At 34.0% G+C, this 14421-nt stretch overlaps 1 protein-coding gene across 1 annotated transcript in view; it reads left to right on the plus strand.

The window, feature by feature from the left end:
* Positions 1 to 14421, plus strand: part of ankfn1 (ankyrin repeat and fibronectin type III domain containing 1) — a 176767-nt gene that overhangs the window by 66667 nt on the left and 95679 nt on the right. The window contains exon 7 of the mRNA XM_056470222.1: positions 5250 to 5287. Within this exon, the coding sequence (XP_056326197.1) occupies positions 5250 to 5287 (38 nt within the window). The remainder of the gene's footprint in view (positions 1 to 5249; positions 5288 to 14421) is intronic.

The following is a 14421-nucleotide window of genomic DNA, read 5'->3' on the forward strand; positions in this document are numbered from 1 at the left end:
TTTTACAAACAAAGCTGACCATGTCTCAGCAATGGCTCGATGTTGGCCGACAGCCACATTTGGTGTGTTTGGGCCTTAAGCAGTGTTTTCAAAATTCATTGGCACAAGTATATCATTTCAGGTATTGCTTTCATCCTCTGTGGTCTAGATAATTACAGTTTAAAAATGCAGATGTCTTTTGTTCAAATATCTAAAGGCTTATTGCTGTGTGTTCCTGTTTCCAAATCACATTAAATCTAATTAAGAATGCCCTTTGTGAAAATTAACTTAATGACTTCCGTTAACAAATAATAGATGCAAAATGTATCAATGAACTAACAACTACAGGACGTCTTGAGATAATTGAGTTGCATATGTTTCTTTAAAACAGGGAGGCTGATTTTAAAAGAATTATTAATAAATAATAAAAAACACATCATTTCTAAAACTAAAATAATATACAAAGTTGTGTCCAGGAGTTAGGTGGCACAGTGGCTTAGCGTTTTGTGGTCTCACAGCAAGAAGGACGCTGATTCAAGTCTCTGCTGGGCCAGTTGGCATTTCTGTGTGGAGTTTGCATGTTTTCTCTGTGTTCGCGTGGGTTTCCCCCGGGTGCTCCGGTTTCCCCCACATTGCAAATAAATGTGCTATACTGTAGGAATACAACTAAATTGGGTGTGTATGGGTGTTTCCAGGTACTGGGTTGCTGCTGGAAGGGCATCCACTGTGTAAAACATATGCTGAAATAGTTGGCGGTTCATTCCGCTGGAAAATTATTATTGGGTGTTTTATTGTCATTTATTTTTCAATGATTTGCATGAAACAAGCAAGATACCAGCATAGAAACATACGCTGCAAAATATTAAGATAAATACTATATTTAAAAAACTAAACACTGACAAATTATCTTTTAATTTCACCCTCCCCTAATATATAAAATTAAAAGAGCCTTCTAAGTCTGTTACTCAAATTAATATTTATAATTTTGGTTTTAGTACAAGATTTAAAAAAAATGGTAAATCAATAACATTCATGCGATAAAATCATTTCACGAGTTCACACTTGCAACAGTTTCAGAATAAAGCGTATTTGGCGTGCTGTCCGGGGAGAGGGCTCTGAGCTCGGGGAAGACACCTAAACTCGAGTCATTCCTCTTATCAGGAAACAAAGAGGAATAGGGATTCGAGCGAAGTATCTAGCCCGGCCCCAGATTGCTCCCCCCGGGATAGTAATGCTTTAGAGGTGAGGTGACGGGGTGGTGGAGGGATGCTAAAGTCGTAAGATGCTGCAGGTAAGACAGCTTTGGTATATATAGGGGTTTGGTCAAGAACTGATTGGATAATAGAATAATTGTCAATGACGTATTTGATACTGAAACTTCTGCGCGTGCTCCTCCCGAAATTTGTTTATCAAACATCACTTTGTGTTGCTTTTTTTTGTCCATTTTCAGCTAACAGTCAATCTCTTCACCGTCTTTTCCCACTTTGTCAATGAATTCACAGGTTTCATCCTTGTTGAAGACGAATGATGCAACAAATGTTTATTTTAACCCTGTGTAAAAACACTTTCCTCACAGATTATATATTCATTCATTCATTCATTTCATTTTATTTATTCATTTCATTTTATTTATTGCATTTTATTTTTCAATTATTTATTTCATTTTATTTATTACATTTTTCATTTATTGAATGATTTATTTTTTAGTTATCAATTAACCAAAATACCAGCACAGCAACACATGCTGCAAAATATTAAGAGTAATTAAAATTTTAAAGTAAAAATACTTACAAAAAAAAATTATTTCCCCCTCCCCTAATTTAGAAAAAAATTAACCCTGTGTAAAAACACTTTCCTTGCAGATTATTTATTTATTTATTTCATTATGATTTTTTAATTTAGCTTTTATGAATTTTTTTTCAGTTATGAATCAACCAAGATAACAGCACAGCAATATACTCTGCAAATTATTAAGATTATATATATATATATATATATATATATATATATATATATATATATATATATATATATATATATATATATATTTATTTATTTCACCGTCCCCTATTTAAAAAAAAAATATTTAAAAGAACCTTTTAAATCTGTTACTCAAATTACTATTTATATTATTGGTTTTGGTTTTAGTACATAATGCAAAAAATGCCAAATCTATAACATTATTGCAACAAAATCATTTTGTGAAGCTTTTATTTGTCCATTTTTAGCTACTCTTACTAATAGTCATTCTTTTTACCATCTTTTCATACTTATAGTCAACGAATCCACAGGTTTCATTATTGTTGAAGACACAAATGTTTATTTTAATCCTGTGTAAAAACACTTTCCTCACAGATAGTAGATTTTTTTCTGTCATTTTTGTAAATGAAAGAGTAAGTTGTTTGCTTGGTAATTATTCCATCAATATGCATTCAGTTTGACCCATCCATGCTAATTTGTTGAGTTGTTTACAAGGCAAATATGCATAAAAAAACAATTGTCTAGGATGTCTTGTAAACATCCTAAAACAGCTTTTAGTTTTGTAACATGCAATTATTTTTCGTCAGAGTTTTTTTTTTTTTGCTCCCTTTTCTCTGACTAAAACACCCCTGCTGTTTTTATAATCCCAAATAATACACGTAAAGAACATACTGTACAGTACGCTGTACCTGGATAAACACAATTGTGCAACCCCCTTTTACTTTACATGTTTCAACAGTAATAATACTAATGAAGCATTTTACTCTGCATGAGTTTGATGCATTTGTAGCTGATTGAGGTGGACTGGTTTCAGCACTTGTGCATGGCGTCAGATGCCAGATGAAAGAATATGCACAGGAAAGGTAATTTTCAAAACATATTCTCGAAAGTTGCTATGACAACAGTGAGACTTGCCATTCCCAAGCGTGAGGACGCGGTTTCTGGTAACAGAAGTGCTTAGGTGTCTGTATTGATTATGTTGTTATTAAAAAAATATTGAATATCTCTGTTTGGCCTTAAGTTAAAGAGAGTGTTAATGTCATTAACTCACCTTACATAAGCAATGAGGAGCCACATTTACACATCTGTTTTACCCATCACTTTGCCTGCTGTGGAATTCTAGAACAGTAATTATGGCCCTTTATTTTCATGCATTTTTCTCGATGCCTTTATTTGACTTATGGGTAAAACAATACCTATACATAGTATTTGTTTGGAAAATGATTTTCTTTCAAAACAAAGGCTTTAAAAGTTTGAGTATTAAAGATTTAAAAGAATATAAATGCATTATATTAATTAGCAACAACTTTATATTGGTTTATTAAAGGCAGCTTATTCTTAAGCAATTTAAATTTAAAGTGAATAAACTTCTCTGACAAAAACGTCAGACTTTATCTCTTCTGCAACTTTAAACACTAAACTCAGGTCAGATCTTACTTATTGTTTAACCTAAACTCAGGTCAGACTTATTTTGATGCTAACAGTTTGTAAAAACAAATGCACAACTAAATGTAAAATGTGCTAGCAACTTGATAAACTTTCTAAACATGGTTAAGATGTACAAGCAATGAATTAAAACGTTGTAACAGTTTGTTAAAATGTTATAAACATGAGTTATAATTGTTTAGATGTTAGCAACTTGTTAATTTTACACTTGCTAGCAACATGTTAAAACATGCTAAGTAAATGTCAAAACATAATCATGCTGACTCTTAAACATGCTAGCAATGTTTAAAGAGAGTCAGCATGTTTATTTTTAAATGCTAACAGTTTAGTACATTATGTGTTGACAATAGCTAGCAGTGAGCCAGAATGTGCTAGTAAAGTTAAAATGTGGTAACGGCATGGTGAATTGTGGTAACAACTGTGCTAAATTGTAAGTAACTATTGGCATTTTGTCCTTGATAAATGTTATACACTTGCTAGCAGCCTGTTAAAACATGCTAACAACTTACCACAACATGCTAAATACATGTTAAATAATACTAGGAAGCTGTTAAAAGCAGGACTTAATTTGTGCCTGAACAAGCTGTATCCGGATCAGGCACCTCTAAAATCTGATCGAGTACCTCATTTTACCAATTTACTTTCCCACACGCACACCCTAGTTCTACACTTTATACTGCTCTACAACTTTATTCTGCTCTACACTTTGTTCCACGACTCCCAACCCTCTCACCTTCTTACGTGATGATGCAATGAGCAAGAATGTGCTAGTGAAGTGAAAATGTGGTAGCAGCACTGCTCAACTACGTTACCAGATTCGCTAAATTGTAAGTAACTATTAGCATCTTGTCCTTGCTAAAATGTTATACATTTGCTAGCAACATCTTATAAAATGCTAATAACTTGCTAAAACACGCTAGCAGCATGTTTAATAATACTAGGAACCTGTTAAAATTAAATGCTAACTAAATGTCAAAACATAAACATGCAGACTCTTTTTTTTAAACATTGCTAACATATTTAAAAGAGAGACAGCTTGTTTATGTTTTAATGCTAATGTTTTAGTACATTGTTGTTTTAACAATGGCTAGCAATGAGCAAGAATGTGCTAGTGAAGTTAAAATGTGGTAGGAGCCTGCTGAACTGTGTTAGCAACTTTGCTAAGTTGTAAGTAACTATTAGCATCTTGTCCTTGCTAAACTGTTATACACTTGCTAGCAGCATGTTAAAACATGCTAACAACTTACTACAACATGCTAGCAACATGTTAAATAATAACAACATGTTAAAACATGCTAACAACTTGCTAAAACATGCTAGCAACATGTTAAATAATAGGAATTTAAAACCTGCTAACTAAATGTCAAGACATAAACATGCTGACTCTCTTTTAAACGTTGTTAACATGTTTTAAATAAAGTTATCATGTTTATCTTTTAATGCTAATGTTTTAGTACATTGTTTTGACAATGGCTAGCAATGAGCAAGACTGTGCTACTAAAGTTAAAATGTGGTAGCAGCATTGCTGAAATATATTAGCAACTTTGCTAAATTGTAAGTAACCATTGGCATCTTGTCAAAAGGTTGCCAGCTTACATACGTTTTGATTGTTTGTCAATCTAACTTGACAGCTGTTTTCTTATAGACTGCAAGACCTTTAAAACTCAAGCTTTAAAACTACATCAAACTATAAACCGTCAAAAATGAACTTTTAAAATTGACTTGAGTCTTTCTCAAAATAGATTCAACGTTTAACCTTGACAATTTGTAATCTCGTTTATAATTAGCTACTGTTCATTTAAACAAGCTTCAAGTCTGACTCTTTTGTTTGTTTAATTTTGCAGAGTCTTGGAGCCACCGGCAGATACGAAACCCATAAAAAGTAAGTGTTTTTTTTTTATTTCAACATACTTTACCTTCTGAAACTTCCAGAAATGAACAATGAACAGATGTTGAACTAATGATGGTGCTATCAAATGTCATATTGTTCACAAACCTGACACACTCGCGGAAACTCAGAAATCGGATAATGTTTAGTGTATAGGTAAAGTGAAAACACAGATGCCTAATGAGCTTTTATCTTTTATTTAAACTCTTTTATTCATTATTTTTATTTTATATTCTGGTTTTAGAACCAAGAATCCAGAAGCTCTTGTTATTTAAGACTTTGTTTTAGCATTCAGTTATCATTAGCGATTCACGCTTTGATTTTTGGCTCCATAAAAATGCAAAGAAGAGCAAGCTAGCTTATAGGCTTTTTTTTTTCAATCAATATCATCAATATGACTCCATGGGGGCTTAGTTAACTCGCAGACAACATACCTCAGATGGAGCCAATATCCAAGAGTGTTCCATGTGCTATTATTAGAACATAATTGGCTTTTTTGGTCACCTGATCAGATGGAGCTCTGTAAATATCTGCTTTGTGACCTCTCAACTTGAACGAACTGCATCTGTAACAGTTGATGTTTCCTAATGCGTTTGTTCATTTAATCTGCTGCGATTTGTTGATAAGAAACAGCAGTGCATTTGCCGATGAATACATTGACTTTATAGGTCAGCAAAATGGAAGGTTCCACTTTAATACCTCGATCCATTTTTGTTAAAAGGGAATTATTCTAAATATAGCACCCAGAAATTACCCTGCATTGCGCTGGACTCTGTGTTAATGGTTGGCGTGTAATAGCTCTACAGGTGTTTGCCAATCCATTCCAATGCTGCAGTCAGGCATTGTGTTCAGTTCAACCCAACAACACATTTTTTACAACCACGAGAGCCTCTTATGAGCTTTTTAAGCCCCTAACCTGTCAGTTTGTTTGGGTAGGAGTGTGTTTGCATGCGGACGTCTAATAGCTGCAGAGGGGAAGCTGTTCTGAATGCTTTTCCCTTGGTGAGAAACAGTGCTGCCTGCAGTCTGAATCAGTGGAGCCCATGGTATCCATTAAGAAATATGGCACTAGTAGTGTTGCCATGGAGATCAAGTCAATGGATGCTGCGTTCAAGCCTCAGGAAGACATAATCAAGTCCTTTGGCTTTCTTTGCAGAGAAATGCTCTACAATAGTGTGGTGGTGATGCATTGTTTTGCAATTCAATTATGTGAATTGTTTAAAAAAATGTTATATGTAGGAATGTTTATGCATTAATTGTTTTGTACTAATGATGCTTTCGAGACTTTTTTGGGGGAGTCTTTAAAGGGCTGTATGTCTATGTGACATTTACGCATGCTTTTGAGAGCTTCTCTTCAATACTAATGCACATGAAGTCAAGGCTTGCTTATGGAATGTTTCAGAGGTTGCTGAAAGAGTTATTGGTTACACTTTCTATAAAGCCCATGCTCATAATGAATTTTGTTTATAATTATTAATAATCAAGCATAACAATTCTATGAATGTATTTATAAAGAGACGAGATATATACAGTATTGATAGTTATAGCTACATTTATAATAGTGTTATTAATATTTATTAGGAATGCATTTTATTTTTTAATATATATGTTCATAGGGCTGAACAGTATTGGAAAAAACTGACATTGCGATATTTTGTTTTTGCAATATATTTTGCAATATGAATGTAACTTGATATAACTTTATTTGGAAAGAATTCATAATATTACATTGATTGTGATGGCTTTGTAGGGGACTGAATCTGTATAGAAAATGGTTTAAATTTACTTGAAATCGAACATAATCACAGACCTTAAAAATCTTACACTCCTTTAAGGCTAAATTTTGTTCAGAACTGTGTATTTTGTTAAATTACAATGTGACTATTGCACATTGGCACATTGTGATATTGATGCTGAAACAATATATTGTGCAGCCCTAGTTCCACATTTATATTTGTGTATATACTGTAACCACAACATACATGTATATATTTATGCACATTAATTAAGCATTAATTAAGTATTAATAAGTATTAATTAGTCTGTCTTGATTTACATGAATATTTTACATTTTAGAAATCTACTTAACATCAGTATTGTACATTTTAGATGCTGAAAACATGTCTCTGTTTTACGTTTCATTGTGTCTGTTCAAATGTGAGGTGGAATATACGGTTGGTAGAATCAATCTATGTAAAATACTAATTTTTACAATGCATGCTTAGCATTTGTATGTGGAAAATTACATCCTGTTTCACTTTAATTTAAGCCATTAATGATGCATTTATACAGCTTAGTAACTGTATTATGACTCACAATAAATATTTGTAAGGCAACAGGGCTGTTATTAACAATATAAAACCATTCGCTTATTTGACACAATCTGTTAAGTTAATACAAATGAGTCTTTGGAACTATAACATAACTGTTTTTAACATTGCAGACTGGGCCCTATCATACAACCCGCGCGATAAGGCACAAGATGTGTTTGGCACGATTTATTGCTATTTTCAGACCAGCACAACCATAATTTTCCCGTTTTGCTAAATAGAAAATCCATGTGCACTGCTTTGTGGACTCATGGGTGTGCCTGTCTATAAAGGATGTGTGTTAAGGTGCATTGTTGGCGCTTTGCTATTTTAAGAAACTGAAACAGACTGTGCATTAGACCAGCTGAAAGCAGGTCTAAGGTTCAGTGCAGAGCATGTTAGTTATGCACATTTGTGGGTTCAAATGCTTAAGCATGTACTGTATAGGATGTACAGAAATACACAAATATCTTTACATGTGAAAAAAATATTAATGTTACAAAAATTATTATTTAATATAAAAAACACTACCTCCATGTCCTGGGTTTTTTTCTGTTTATTCATGACAATTAGCATTTTTATTATGGTGTTGTAATTATATGCTGTATTATTTATTAGAAGCATTACCGTATGGGGCATAATGGAACTGTTCCATTATAAAACTTTTTTTTACCACATTTTGTTATTATTGTTCATTTATTATTTGCTGGAAATTAGAACTGAATTTAGAAATAGTTTTGAAACAAATCTTTTTGCTTAACAAATGAAATTCAATGTGTAGGCTAATGGATGTCTTCAGTGAAGTATGTACAAGACCGTTTCCTATACAAAAGTAAAAGAGTAAAAGTAAAGAGAAAGTATAGAGGCCAACTGGAGAAGGCTCATTTTTTATCCTCGTGCTGATGGTCTGTTAAACTGTTTTCTCGCTAGTGAAGCATTCAGTTACTCCATTCGGTTTTTCCATTTACAATGTCTGCCATGTACATAGCAAATGCGCCATGGCATGACGCAACTGAGTCTCAAAGAGAATGGGAGATGACACTCATGTTATGCTCAAAACACACCCAATAAGCACAACCCTGTTAGACCATGCGCCATGGCTCAAACCATATTTTTCCAACTTTAAAAAAGCAAAAGTAGATTCAGGCATGCCCTTAATGCTTTTGTACGATGCGCTTTAGACTTTGCGCCTAGATCGTTAAAATACAGCCCCTTGTCTTTACAAATATACTCATGACCAACTAATTAATACTTCTAAATCTGTGTATAATGTGTTATTAGCATGAATATTAAAAAATGAAATGCATCACTATTAAGTATTAATAGCACTATTATAAATGTAGCTATAGCTGTCATTATAATACAGTATAGTGTTGTTGTGTCTATAGATACATTTATACAATTGTTATGCTTGGTTATAAATAATTATGAACAGAATTAATGAGCATGGGCTTATTAGAAAGTGTAACGGAGTTATTCTGAACTGAAATGTCAAACAAATGGGATTAATCCAAACTATTCAGTTACATCACCTAATAGATATATTCTTACATATACTTTATAATCCATTTAAATCAAGATCGTTATTTTAATTACCTCATCTGTCAACATGTCGCTGTTCGTTGGTGGACAGTAGACAGGAATGAAATCTTTTATACTTCACAATTAGTATAAGTTTTTAAGTGTCAGTACTTTTTCAGCGCATCATTATTTACTTTTACTGCATAGCCATATTTTGTTTTGGAATGCTTTCGTTATACTACTACATTTCATTATTGTAAGAGAGTTAAAAGTTATTTTGACCTGGAGACAATATAAATTGTCACACAGATGTTATAGCAGTATCTGATTTGTGAATGAGCTGAATCTTATTAAATAACCATTGCTAAAAAGACTCCCTAAACTTAGAATATTTATAACTGCAAAGTCAAAGTGAAAGTAAACATTGAGCCAGTGAATATTTCTCTATTATGACATTGGGTACTTGTCCACCGATGCAGTTTTTTTCTCAAGCTGAGGGTTGTTTTTTTTCTCATTTTCTGCAGTGCTGGAATAAAAAATGCTAGTAGTGTGGAAAGGCTCCGAGTTTTATAAGATGCTCTGACATTTGGAGATGCGCTCACAGCTCAGTATTTTTAGAAAGTGGTGGTGTTATCAGCTATGTGTCAGTCATAAAAAAAAAATGAAATTAATAAGTGGTCACACACCCTTAAATGGATCGTTCACCTAAAACGTATGATTTACTCACCCTCAAGTGGTTCCAAACGTTTATGAGTTTCTTTATTCTGATAAACATTAAAGAAGATGTCAAAGAAGATGTCATATAAAGAAGAAAGCTGAAAACATGTAACCATCTACATCCATACTAGGAAGAAACAAATATGCGAAAGTCACAGCTTACAGTTTTCCAGCTTTTTTCAAAATCTCTTCTTTTTTTCTCAGTTGAAGAAAGTAAGTCAAACAGGTTTGGAACAAGTAAAGGGTGAGTGAATAATGTCAGAAACCTATTTCTTTAACCACCAAGTAAACAGAAAATAAACAAATTGGAATTTCTTTTTTGTTTTTTTTTTGTTTTTGTTTTTGTCTCCATAGTAACACATATAATCATATCAACAAGACAGAACGTGCGCGAAGCAACTGGGATTAAAAGATCTGTTCTGCTCTCTGTGATCATCAATCATCATCAAATGTGATCAAGGATGAGTTTTACAAGTTTAAAATGTTATTAAAACAGTGCATGTTTGTAATGAATCACAGCGATTTTACCGTCTTCATCACCACAGCTGCATGTCAATGCAATTATAAAAGAAGACAATTCTTTTAATGTGCAGCTGCAAAGTATAAAAGTGTAAAGCACTTTTTGAAAAGGTACCGCCACAGTGACAGATTTTGTGCCTTTATTTTTGAGAGTGTAGTTTAGAATTCATGTCAAGAAATGTCATGTTGAAGCAGGATTTGAGTAAACTTGGCTTTATGAATGAATGTGAGCAGTGCATGAGCAGAGCATGCTCTTGGGCCCTGCACAAATGAGTGCCATAGAGTAGAATTTTGACTCATTTGCTTTGCTCCACACTACTACAACCTGTTTCTAGACCTTTGACAGCAGTGGCCACCATTCACTTTCATTGTACGGATAAGAGCACTTATTTTGTGCTCCATTAAGAAAGAATAGTCTGTCTTTGAAAGCCATGATGTTATGAAAGAAAATATTTATAGCACTCAAAATTGATCATCATGCAAATTACAAACAAAACCTAAAGGCATTATTTATACAGGTAAAAAAAAGCACAAAAATCGATTCCATCTTTAGTACAACAGATGGTTTGGTGGATTACACTACAAGTCAACGTCACTGTCATCTATTTGTTTTCATTGAACAATGATAACATCAGGAGCGGTTGTCAGCTGCTTGATTTATGCTCAGTCAGTCGAGACACTCTCTGGCTCGATTCTCTATGATGGATGACACGAGAGACTTAAAAGTAACACTGCCCATCGAAACATTGCTTTTGATGTCTGAATTTTTTCGTGCCTAAAAAAAGAAAAAGTCCAGGCTGTTCTCAGAATAAGTTGTACTTTCGCTGACACACATTGTTCTGGGTTATAGTTTCAGTATATAGCCACATGAGGCTGACTCACGGTAGCCTGGGACACAGAAATCCATGTTGCCCACACATAGAGGTAACACTCGAGTTTGTTAAGGAGGGTTACATAAAAGTCTCTATAATGTTTATATAAGCTTTATACGACACTTGACTTTTAAATGCTGCGGGATTGAATCATAGAGTCCTTAATCTTGTGCCAACAGTTTAGCTTAACGAATTCTGTGTTTTTTTTTCCACAGCCACGCAGTTTGCTAGCATTTATTTTCTTCTCAGGTAGTGGGCGCCTTCAGGTTGAAATTATTTAAATTCATAGTTCACTCAAAAATGAAAATTTATCCAAGGTTCTCCTTGATGTAGGTGACATTTTTTATTTTTTTAGAACATTAAAGAGGATTTTTAGCTAAAAAAGAAAAGAAAAGAAAAGTGGTTATTCTTAGTGATTCATAAAATGCAAGTCAATGGCTACTGACCCCCAAAATAGGAAGGCAAACAATATGACTTATATTTATCGCTCTCAACAATACAGTCAGGTCATTTTGGGAATTATACATGCTGTCATGACTATAACAGGGTCGGCTTTTTTTCAGTAGTTTGTGTAATAGCCAAATTTAGATATTTAATTCAATTATATTTAGTATATTATTATATCATATTTAATTTAATAATTCAACTTATTTAATTTAAACTTCTTTTCAGTGTGTTAATGATAATGATTTATATTTGAATAGGATTGATTTATATATTATATCCTAACCTGTGTTAGGCTATTTCAACAGAGCTGCTATTCTGAAAAGTTACTTATTTTTATATGAAATTATACTTTTTTCAAGCAGTGACTAAATTCACACCATTAGTCTAATTTGACTTTACTTTTTGAATGTACAAACACCTACTTTACGAGTTTTTAGTGTCTTTTAAACACAGTGTCTATTGGTTGTTTAGTCTTTTTATTTATTTATATTTAATTATTCATTCATTCATTTTCCTTCAGCTTAGACCATTTATTCATCAGGGGTCATCACAACGGAATGAACCGCCAACTTATCCAGCATATGTTTTTCACAGACAATACCCTTCCAGCTAAACACCCATACACTCTCACATTCACACTCACACACTACGGCTAATTTAGCTTATTAAATTCACTTCATAGCACGTCTTTGGACTGTGGGAGAAATCGGAGCACCCAGAGGAAATCCATGCGAACACGGGGAGATGCAAACTCCACACAGAAATGCCAACTGATTTAGCCGGGACTCTAATCAGCAACCTTTTTGCTGTGAGGTGACAGTGCTAACCACTGAGCATTTTTAATATTATTATTATTTTTTGTTTATTTTACTTATTATTTTATTAGCGTAAATTATTTTGTTTAGATTCAGAACAGAACAAATTATTTCATAATATTTAGAGGGTTTTGATGTCCTTCAGGAGGATCAAGCATTAAATAGGGGGGAGGGGAGACAAAGCCCCCCACAAACCTCCTTGTAATTCACATCCTGATTAAAGTCTTATGAATTGAAATGATTAGTCTGTGCAAGAAACTGCACATTATTTGCTAAATAATTACCTTCAATATCAAAATTTTTATGTTAAATTTAATTTTCGTTCATTAATGCTCCACTTATAAAAACATATAGATACATAATGTATACAGTTGAACTTCGAATTATTAGCCCTCCTTTCCCAAATGATGTTTAACAGAGCAAGAAAATTTTCACAGTATGTCTGATGATATTTTTTCTTCTAGAAAAATTCTTACTTGTTTTATTTCAGGTAGAAAAAAAAATGTTTAAAATTTTTTTTAAAACCATTTTAAGGTCAAAGTTATTAGCCTTTTTAAGCTATATATTTTTTTCGATAGTCTACAGAACAAACCACCATTCTACAATGATTTGCCTAATTACCTTAACCTACCTAGTTAACCTAATTAACCTAGTTAAGCCTTTAAATGTCACTTTAACCTTTATAGAAGTGTCTTGAAAAATAAAATATTATTAAAATATGAATTAATGTCATCATGGCCAAGATAAAATCAGTTATTATAAATTCAAACAGAGTATCAGAATGAGGAAGAAAGGTGATTTAAGTGACTGAACATGGAATGGTTGATGGTGCCAGGTGGGCTGGTTCGAGAATTTCAGAAACTGCGGATCTACTGGGATTTTCACGCACACCCATCTCTAGGGTTTACAGAGAATGGTGCAGAAAAGAGAAATTATCCAGTTAGCGGCAGTTCTGTAGGCGCAAATGCCCTGTTGATGCCAGAGGTCAGAGGAGAATGGCCAGACTGGTTTGTGCTGATAGAAAGGCAACAGTAACTGAAATAACCACTCGTTACAACTGAGGTATGCAGAAGAGCATCTTTGAACACGCAACAAGTAGAACCTTGAAGCGGCTGGGCTACAGCAGGAGAAGACCACACTGGGTGCCACTCCTGTCAGCTAAGGACAGGAAACTGAGGCTACAATTTGCACAGCTCAACAAAATTGGACAACAGAAGATTGGAAAAACATTGCCTGGTCAGATAAGTCTCTATTTCTGCTGCGACATTCGGATGGTAGGGTCAGAATTTGGCGTCAACCACATGAAAGCATGGATCCATCCTGCCTTGTATCAATGGTTCAGACTGGTGGTGGTGTAATGGTGTGGGGGATATTTTTTTTGGCAAACTTGGGCACAAAAGTACCATTTGAGCATTGTGTTAATACCACAGCCTACCTGAATATTGTTGCTGACCATTCAATTTAATTCACCTTTATTTGTATAACGCTTATACAATGTAGATTGTGTCAAAGCAGCTTCACATAAAAGGTCATAGTAAATTGGAACAGTGTAGTTCAGTTTTTAGTGTTTAAATTCAGTTCAGTTTAGCTCAGTTCAGTGTGGTTTAATAATCACTACTGAGAGTCCAAACACTGAAGAGCAAATCCAACGATGCGCAGCTCTACAGATCCTGAACCATGCAAGCCAGTGGCGACAGCGGTGAGGAGAAAAAACTTCACTAATTGGCGAAAGTGAAGAAAAAAACCTTGAGAGAAACCAGACTCAGTTGGGCACGACCATTTTAATTTCTCCGCTGGCCAAACTTCTTGTGCAGAGCTGCAGTCTCAGCGGCGGAGGCTGGAAGGTGGCCTCAGCGAAGACTCGTCTGTCTCTGGAGCGTCACAGGAATCAGTCTCATGTTCCACTCCTCCATGTCCATCCCTTTATG

This window comes from Danio aesculapii, chromosome 12 (genome assembly GCF_903798145.1).
Source record: "Danio aesculapii chromosome 12, fDanAes4.1, whole genome shotgun sequence".
In the NCBI taxonomy this organism is placed as follows: Eukaryota; Metazoa; Chordata; class Actinopteri; order Cypriniformes; family Danionidae; genus Danio; species Danio aesculapii.